Consider the following 9,721-nt stretch of genomic DNA (forward strand, 5'->3'; position numbering starts at 1 on the left):
TTATCGGGAAATAACAGCACGGGTATCCGGGCCTCTGATTGGTCCGCGCCGTCCGGCTATATGATAATAAACATAAGTGTAGTAGTATGCCAATGCCCAAACACCGTCACAAAACATTATCCTCTTGCAAAAATATTTTAAAGTGTAGAGTACCCAGTTGGAACATGGAATCCTGTTCCAGTGTAATTTAAAACATGGTCTTATGGCACGTACAGTACATGAAACTGCAGTGAATGTTATATATTTGTATCTTAGGTGCCGTCTTCGAAATGTGGGTGAAATTTAGTGCAGTTAAAGTAAAAGTCACCAGGTGGCACCACAAGACAAAATCACTGATGAAAAAGTTTAGTTGATAAACCAGGTTAATAAGTTATCACTGACAGTGTATAGAATGAATAATGTATGCCTTATGAGGGTCATGGAAAAAGATAACTCTAATATTGCATTTCTCTAGTATTTTCAGAACAAAAAATGAATGCAGTATTTATGGAGAGGACAGGTACATGTATGCACACCAAACTATGAAATGGCAGTATCTGAGAAGTACGTATCAGTCAGTATAATGTATTGATGCCTTAGCTTTTATGGTAAAGGGTGTGAGTTGAGACGTGCTAGGATTTTAAAAGGAACTTTTTGTGTTAATATTATACAGGACGGTCTGATACAACTTTCCTGTCATAAGAGGGTGACAATATTTGTGTTAGTAGTCTAAAGATTATTGATATTAATTGTTTTAGACAGGTTGACAGATCTAGTTGTAGCATACTAGTAATCCCATAAATTCACTTATAAAAGGCCTCTGTTCGGTTGTGGTGTTAGAAGTATTGATATTTAAAATGGGGACTGCACAACATAACTTCTACCGCACACAATTATAATAACTTTTGCCTGTTGGGAACCATTGAAAGAAGTCTCCAAGCAGATGTTTGGAGTGATGCAGTGATTTTTGTTCCTTTTGCTTTAGAAGCCAGGAAAAAAACTTGAATCTTCACTGTAGGTGCCTCACAGATTCTACAAATGTTTATCGGACAGGAAATGGCTAAATGTATCCCTTTTGCCCTATTTGTTTTTTGTTTGTTTGCTTCTGTGGTATTATATTTGTTGCTGTAGAAAACCTCGCCTTTCCCAGCTTTTTTTTTTTAATCTTGTCTCTGCTTTTGAATTCGGTACGTATGTGAAAATGTAGCAAGATTAATACTTGTAATGGGTGCTTTTGGTACAGCTATAGGAATATGTTATAGCCACTCGTACTAATAACTTGAATGGATTGTATGTGAATTTCTTTTTTAAGTTCTGTTTGTTGTATCTTTGACATCTCTTAAACTGTGCCCATGTTTTTTTCATATCAAACAGAACACACCAGAACAACATTGGTTAGTGTCTGGACAAAGAATATGTATGGAATTTAGGAAATACAGGCCTGGATTTTGTAACTTGGTGTAGAAATGGTAGTAAGTTGTTTAATATATGTGTGTGCATATTTATTATGGAATACTCTTGTGATGCCCTCTGTTTGTGAATCCATTGTACTAGTAACTAAATTGTAGGAAAATAAATGTGCTAAGTATCATTTGTATTAATTTTATTTTTTCCAATACGTCAACGAAGGTTAGACATCCAGACAATGAAAACTGTCAGACATTTCTGAAAAACATACTAGTATATGAACTTAACACCACTTACATATAGAAACAGCTCAACATTGGTATATCCAAGCAGATGTTGGTAGTGAGATTTCAACTTTGACAGAGATGGTAGTATTAAAGAATGTTTCATCACTCCTTCCCAACATCTGCTTGGAGGCTGTAGACTATCTTTTACGTGGAGGTACGTATACAATTACTGAAAAGGTTTAAATACTTTGGGGGGAATGTAGGCATTTAAATTTACAAAAAAACCTATTCTATAGTAGAGGAACGTAGTATAAGATGGAAGTAATCTCCAAGCAGATCCTATGGTGGCAAGGCTGTAACCATTGACCATTAGTCACCATAGGATCTGCTTGGAGATTACGTGAAGCCCTCATTATCAGTCGCTTCCATTCACTATGGCAAGACCTTATTTGTTTACATACAAAAAATTTTTTACAACTCCGTAACATAGCAAGCTACGCCCACGCGTTGTCTCTACACGCCCCTCCCACTGACCAGAAATGGACCCTCCCCGCCATTAAGGCTCCTCCCCAGTCTGTGCCAAGTCCGGGCGGCGACATCAAAGCCGCGCCGCTAACAAAGCGATATTACGGGCCAGGACGCTTGAACTGGGGCGACTAGAGTCAGCCCCCAGGCGGTGTCTTCAAAGAGGTGGCGGCCAGAGTACTGACGCCCCAAAAGGCGGGTCAACCTTGGAGGGTGGAGAGACAAAAACAAAGAAAACTTGAGGGTGGGGACATCTTGGTCGCACATGTTTTCGGGAGGGTAAAAATTGGTCGTGTTGGCTTCTGATTTTTCGCCAGAAGGGAAAATTGCAGAAAGAGAGCAGCCGTCTGCCTGTGTTTGGGTGCTTTGAGTGGCGCCACGGTGTTTCATGTGCGCTTGGGTCAATTTACAGGAATGATTTGCAGAATTACCGCACTTAGGGCACCCTCCTTAAGCGTACATTTCACCATATTTCTGCTACTTGAAGTATTTTTTCATGTTGTTGTGGTCCTAATTTACGTATAATGATATTTCATTAATCTTACTAGTAAAGGAAATTATCTATTGGTGTCAAGAAGGATAAAAGTGTCCACATTTCTTCCAGACACGTCTTGAAGTCATTCCTCCCGCTTGGGCATTCCTCGCAAAGCTGGTACCATTTAAACAGCGGCGAGATCTGAAGCAAGGGAGGCACAAAAGGCAAATTTCATTAGTTCGGGCGTGACCAACTACAAAGGGCCGCCTCTTTTCACCCCAGATCCCCTCTACTGGGCAAATCAAACCGTATTAGCGCTGAAAAGTGCGCCAGGGCCTTTAAAAGCCGCCCCGGTCTATTTTCCTTGGCCACTTGACGAGGGGAAAGGGCTGGGAGTACCTCAGGAATGGCCTCTCGTGGGGAATTAATAATTCCGGTGGAGGCCGGCGTTGCGTGTGAAACCGCGCCTTTCTGTCGACGCTGAGTAATGGCCGTCTGACAGGCCAATCCATCATTCCTTAGCGGTTTCGTGGGCAACGGGAGGCCGGTCTCCGGGGAGTCTACGGTAACCCGGAGGAGCCACTCGTACTCACAAGTGAACACAAATCAAACACTGATGCTCGCCCGCGCACCAATGAGCGAAAGTTAATTGCAAGATCTTGCCCGTAACATGAATACAAAAGATTGAAAATGGATAAGTGCAAGGGCATAATGGTCTTGTTGAGTGTTTGTAAACGTCCTTCTTCGCCATATCTGCTAGGAATCTGGAGATCAGTTATATTGTTGAAAATATAACGTTACATTGTATTTCCGGACCCGGATATGTTTGCCCCAGCCAGGCATCTAAACACAGCATTTTCTACAGATGGCCATAACATACGCCACTGCCAACATCTTATGAAAACGTTACGATTTTCCAACCCAACATCTGCTTGGAGATTGCGGGTCACCAAGAAGGTGAACTTCCTTGGGAAAAGCGCAAAGATTCATGGGCCCGGAAGTCCTTTGACACCCTGATGCCCTGCTGATGCCACACTGTACTGAAACCTGTTGGTCACCGTGATCTTGGTAGTGGCCTTCCCACTAACTTGTGACCAAAAAGACCTCCACCAAGTAATAGTAGATACAAAGGTTTGTTCTTCAGACACTTGTTTTTTTCAGTTCGTAAAGATCTTTATATGTTGTTGTTGTGCTGAATCACTAGATAATTTGTTAGCCTGTATTCCAGACCCACAGGATCCCAAGAAAAGGGAGGTGTGTTCAAAATACTTCAAGGTTTTTGAGCATCGAAACTTGTATGGTTTTCCAATAGCAATCAAGTTCTATAGAGGCTTTTCATTGACGTCATGATAATTACCATTTGAATCCCGGTGACCAGGTGTTGGCGGGTAAATTGATTAAGTAGCAGCATGTTGGCATGTTTTACAGACATCACTGTACTCCAACATGGCGCTAGTGAAAAGCCTGTATTAGGCCTCGTTCATGATTGAAATGTGTTCCGGTTTGGCCACGATCCGAATCGAAGCGGAATATATTTTTGCGTCCGTGATTCAAAACTTGAACCCACACTGGAAACGGTTTCACACCTCGAATTGACTTTCATTTCATATGTATATCACAATTTCTTTGAATATTTCCTGAGAACCCGGCTCGTAAGGCGGAGAGTTTACGCCTGTCCGGGCGAGTGGTCGCTCGTTCCCGACTCATGTCCTCCCCATGGCATAGGCTGTGCCCCGGACGCATCTAGCGCAAACCCCCACGGTCCGCCGCCCCAACGCCCCCGTTGGGCTACCACTCGCCCTTGCGCCCAGGGTAGGTTCTAGTACACACCATCCAGTTTCCTCTGGATCTCCTGATTTACCCAAGTCAATATCGGAACTCCTGTTTCCTCAGTCGACCAGTAATTAGAACTCGATGTCAAGTGTACGATTCAAGTAGAATTTTCGGCAGTACAAGCCACTGCGCCGCAAACTATGGCCGACCGTGGCCCCCACGTACCCGGGAGTACAGCGTCGAACCGGAACGATTCGCATCCGCGCGTTCATGATTACAATTCTACGAATGCGAATCGTATCGTATCGTTTCAGACCACCTCGCGAGGTGGTTCAGAATAAATCGCAACGGAACCGGTTTGGAGCGTTCATGTTCCTAAATGAATCGATTTATTTTTTTAAATCGAATTGATTCGCAACAGATATCCAATCATGAACGGGGCCTTAGTTGTAAGGGTTTGCGGAAAAGGCTGGCTGGCTAGCCAGCCCGGTCCGGAATACTAGTAGGTGGACTGGGGCCCTAAAAGGTGTGCAAGGAGTTTGGTCTCTAACAAATTTACTTGTCCTTACAGCTGTGGGTGGGCTGTTTATGGGTAGTGGGGTGGGTGGTAATGACTGCTATTAGCAACTCAACTATGAAAATTCAATTTACACATTAAAATATACTAGCAACTAGGGTTAATTAAAGCTCCTAAGATCATTTTTTATGTGTGCCATGAATAGGTTAAAGTATGGAGGGTCTGGAGGATGAACTGACATGTCCCGTGTGTTTGGAGTTGTTCACCTGCCCGCTACAACTGCCCTGTCACCACAACCTCTGCCGCAGGTAAGTCCTGGGTGTAGCAAGCCAGAATGTACCCTCTGTCAGAATGTCACCCCACTCCATTTGTCAAATTGATAGGGGAGATGTGATACGTGACTGACTATGGATTGATTAGTTCAAGAAATGTTTGAACAATATCCCGCTTACATTTCACCAAGTAGGTGAAAAAACCTCCATGCTATGAGTATGACCATGTAATTTTAACTCCATGGTATGACTGAAAGACAGGAGGACAAGACCTTTTGGAAAAAGGAGGGTCCTTCATAAACGATTACCTTATGTGCCATCCTTTTCACCATAACATATGCAGGTACCAGTGACACTCATACAAGTTATCACGTTTTTTTGTTAGCAGATGCAAATTATTGGTAGGCAAATGATATCACCCAACCACCACCCGCTTTTTGCATACCACTCGCTGGATGTGATGTCATGGCGATTGCTCGTATTTTACGGTAGTGAGCACATTCAAATGGGTCTTTTTCTGCAGGTGTGCAGAAGTTCTACTTCAGTCTGAGACAAACCCAAGCCAAGACGACGAGGAAGGGGCCACCTGCTCAGCTGCAGCTGCAGCCAGTCCTGAGAACACACCTGACAGCTTCCCCTGTCCAACGTGCCGGGAGGGAGTCAGCTTGAATGCCTCTGGTCTGGACGGACTGAGGAAGAATTTTCTCCTTCAAAATATAGTGGACAGGTGTGACAACTTACTAGTACATGTACTTCCTTTTAAAGAAGCTTTCAGTTGACTGTTGGTGGAGATTTGTGATGATAAAGAATTATTATAATATCGTATTGATTTATACTTCAAATTTATAATTACTATTAGTGGGTACTGACCCTTAGAAGTGGACTAGAGCACAACAAGAAGGGTAAAAAATCTGATCACTGATCACAGTATCATAATTATTTCTTCAATCTCATGAAGAATCAGTGTGTACATTTTTAAATCATTACAATTTGACAGATGTACATTTGTTTGATAATATGTATCTAGTTAGCCTGGGTACCCTCCGGATTTTGGCTCCACAATGCTCAAAAAAATTTTCGAGTGTTGCGGAGCCAAAATCCGGATGGTACCCAGGCTAATATCTATTACCAAACCCAGGTATTTGAGGCTAAAGGGTGATGGCAACACCAGACATGAGATCCCATGCCAACTCTGCAGGGAAACCCCACCTAGGATGGCTGCCAAAAGCTGCCTGGTTTGTAAGGTGTCATACTGTGAGCAGTGCCTGACTCTTACACACCCAGACTTCCCACCATTTTCTGAACACAAATTGGTCAGTCCAACAGCGTCTTTTAATGATGAGGTGAGTAAAGTAATTGCCTTTGTATGATTACGATTAGTTTATTGCAACTTCTTGCCTGAAGGCTAATAGCATATAAAAGATTATCAAACAAGGTAAAAGACCAGCTTGCTTGAATCATTTTTAACTCTACTTGAAGGACTATTTCTTTATTTTGGATAAGCTCTATCTCATAATGGGGATTTTTGACAAAGGAAAGTAAAAGAATATTAAAACAAGAATGCAGACTTAACAAAACTTTCTGTATCAGATACACATGCAGAAACGCCAAAAAGCAGTTACTCAAGCAACTGGATATGATTTTGAAAACGTCAAAAATAAATAATTTAAAATTTTATACTTTGATGCAGTGATGCATTTCATTCATTTTAAATGTTCACTGAATCAAAACCATTTGTACACTACGCCAAAAAGCAGTTACTCAAGCAACTGGATATGATTTTGAAAACGTCAGAAATAAATAATTTAAAATCTTATACTTTCGTCAGTGACTGAGAGACCAGAGGGGAAAGCAGGTTTATATACACAACCTGTTGATTGATATGCAAATAAAGTGAAGACAATTTTTTGGAAGTCGAAAAAGGAACAAAAGTCAGACAAGTCAAGACAAGAAGATGCAAATTAGTCTGAAAGCTCCTGTTATACAGAACAGGAGCTTGAGTGTTGTCTGTCCTCGGGGTTGGGAGTGCCAAATCCCAAGTGCCGGAAAGATCGACCCGTAGCCCCCCTTCCCTGTTGAGGGTGGGGTTGTACATTCTTTCATATATTGCCTCTTTAACACCCCGTTCCCACCACCACATGCAGAAAGTTTTATTAAGTCTGTACTTCTTGTTTGAAGTCTGTACTCTTGTTTGGTACTCAATGAGGTTTGCTTGATAGTAGAGGATTTTGGAAATTGACTCAAGTCCAGAGCAATTAGTAGCATAACATTCAGACAGCATAAAAGTTATTACAGTATTTCACTTCAATCTCCTTTTAGGAACCTCAGACCGTGATGTGCCCCGACCACCCCAGCAAACCAGTGGAGATGTACTGTGTGCAGGACCAGACTCCAGTGTGTCTACTGTGTGAGAAGGTGGGCAAACACAAGCAGCACAGCATGGCAGCCCTGGAGGAGGTGTTCTCGCAGAAACAGGCCGAGCTGCGGGCCTGGGTGGACCGCTTGGGCGCTAGGGTCACTCTGGAGGAAGCTAAGGTCCAGAAACTAGAAGGTAGACAAGGGCAGATCATGACCAGGTAAGATTGGATAAGTATATTTACCGAAGGAACACATATTGTTTTTGCTCAGTTTCCTCTTCTTCTCCAAACAGTGACCTCTGACCTGACTGAACCAGACTGTCTCACCGTGGTAACTGGTGTTGGGTTACATAATGTTGCAATTTTATAGTAGGAGGGATTTAGACTCCTGTTACCATATATTTGAAATGTGTTTGAGTAAGAATTAGCAGAGCAGACCATATGCGAAGGTAAAAAATTATGCATTTGTTTTGCAAATGTTACTTTTCTACTTCTAGACATATTTACAACTACACATGGTCATTACATTAGGGTCGGTGATTGGGACTGAGTTGGCATTCATGTCAAAAATGTAGCACCAGTCCAGCATAACATGCATGGCTTTTCCTATCTTTTACAGTGCACAAGAATTAAGGACTGAAATAGACAAACAATGTGAAAGCCTTGTGGAAGTCATTCAACATCGTAAGGCTGAATTGCACCGAAAGCTAGAGCAGACAAGACAACAGGACAGCAAGGACCTACAGAAAGTAATCAAACCTGCAACTGATGGTATACAGAAGGCACAAGCAGCATTGTCCTATTCCTTAGAAGTCCTGAAGGAAACCGACCATGCTAGCTTACTGCTCGCTCACCACTCATTGAAAGCTAAGATAGAAGGTACAATCAAGAGTTTGGGCAGTGACAGTGATGACAACTATGATGATGAACTTGCCTATGGCATTGATGAGTTAGAAATTGACTTCACACAGCGGAAGGAAGAGTTAGAAGCGTTAGAATTTGGAGCAATCCCTGATTCGCCTGTTATTGCAGATGAGGTGTGTTGTACTAGCTCAATGGAGGAAGCTTATATTGAATGGGAACCCGTTGAGGAAGCATGTGAATATGAGGTTTGTTATTCAGTTGGTGATGTTCAGATTGTTTCAACCCTAAAGGGTTGTTCATACTCAGCCACAAACCTGACTCCGGGAACGAAGTACAAGTTTGAAGTCGCTTCCAAAAACAAGGCAGGTCGGTCTTGTCCGAGCTCAATCGAGCTGGCGACAATGCCATTCAAATTCCAACTCGATCAGAACACAGCTTCCAGATATCTTTTAGTTTCAGAAGAAAACACCCAGGTTAGCAAGCTAGAAACACCAATACCTCTCCCTAAAGCATCGCTGACATCATCACGTTTTAATCCAGTAGGGGATGATGAGCAACACACAGTTCTTGGAGACAAATCAATCAAAAGAGGTCGACATTACTGGGAAGTTAGTGTGACAGGGGAATACAGCATCGGTGTGGCCTATGAAAGCATGCCCAGGGATGAGGATATTAGTAATACTGAGGAATCATGGGCATTTGATTATCTGGCAGATGGATGCATGTACCGTGTCATGGCTGATGGCCAGGTACTGTTTGAAAAACACATCAAACGACCGCTGTCGAAGATCGGTATCCTCGTTGACTATGATAAAAGCGAACTTTGCTTTATCAATGCAAAGAAGAAAACCGTCATTTTCCGCTACAAAAGAAAGGCTGGGTTTACCAAGCCACTCTATCCAGCATTCTCTCTGCATTCGGGTTCCCAAAAGATTCACAGTGGCATCGAGTGTCCACAGTAAAATTATATACTACTACAGTTGCCGTAATTATAATACAAATGTACCAATGTTAAGATGGTGCTTAGCCTTGGAAAGGGCTCAAGGTTATTATAGGCGATGGTGTCTTTTCTAGTTATGTGTTATCTTCTGTTCCAGTCACAGTTACCGGTATAACACTAACAGGTATAATTTATACTATAAATTTTGAAAGCAGTTTGTCTGATTAAATTTAGTTCATCCAAAACTGACCATCTTCAAATTATTTTGTACTTGATGAGTATTGTGATATTGTCAATGAGACCCATTCCATGTATGTCCAATGCATTTAGCAAATTAAAATTAATGTTCATATTTGTAACTTTAATCTTAAAAATCGTGTTACCT

The 9,721-nt window shown here is 42.1% G+C and overlaps 1 protein-coding gene across 1 annotated transcript; it reads left to right on the forward strand.

The window, feature by feature from the left end:
- The first annotated feature begins 5,112 nt into the window (after nt 1-5,112).
- LOC109461852 (E3 ubiquitin-protein ligase Midline-1-like) lies at nt 5,113-9,387 on the forward strand. The gene is made up of 5 exons (XM_019758322.1): nt 5,113-5,211; nt 5,699-5,902; nt 6,314-6,518; nt 7,495-7,751; nt 8,152-9,387. Exons 1-5 carry the CDS (start codon nt 5,117-5,119, stop codon nt 9,356-9,358), a joined length of 1,968 nt encoding a protein of 655 aa, XP_019613881.1. The 5' UTR covers nt 5,113-5,116; the 3' UTR covers nt 9,359-9,387.
- Nucleotides 9,388-9,721: the final 334 nt, after the last annotated feature.

This window comes from Branchiostoma belcheri, unplaced genomic scaffold (genome assembly GCF_001625305.1).
Source record: "Branchiostoma belcheri isolate BF01 breed outbred unplaced genomic scaffold, Haploidv18h27 scaffold97, whole genome shotgun sequence".
Lineage (NCBI taxonomy): Eukaryota > Metazoa > Chordata > Leptocardii > Amphioxiformes > Branchiostomatidae > Branchiostoma > Branchiostoma belcheri.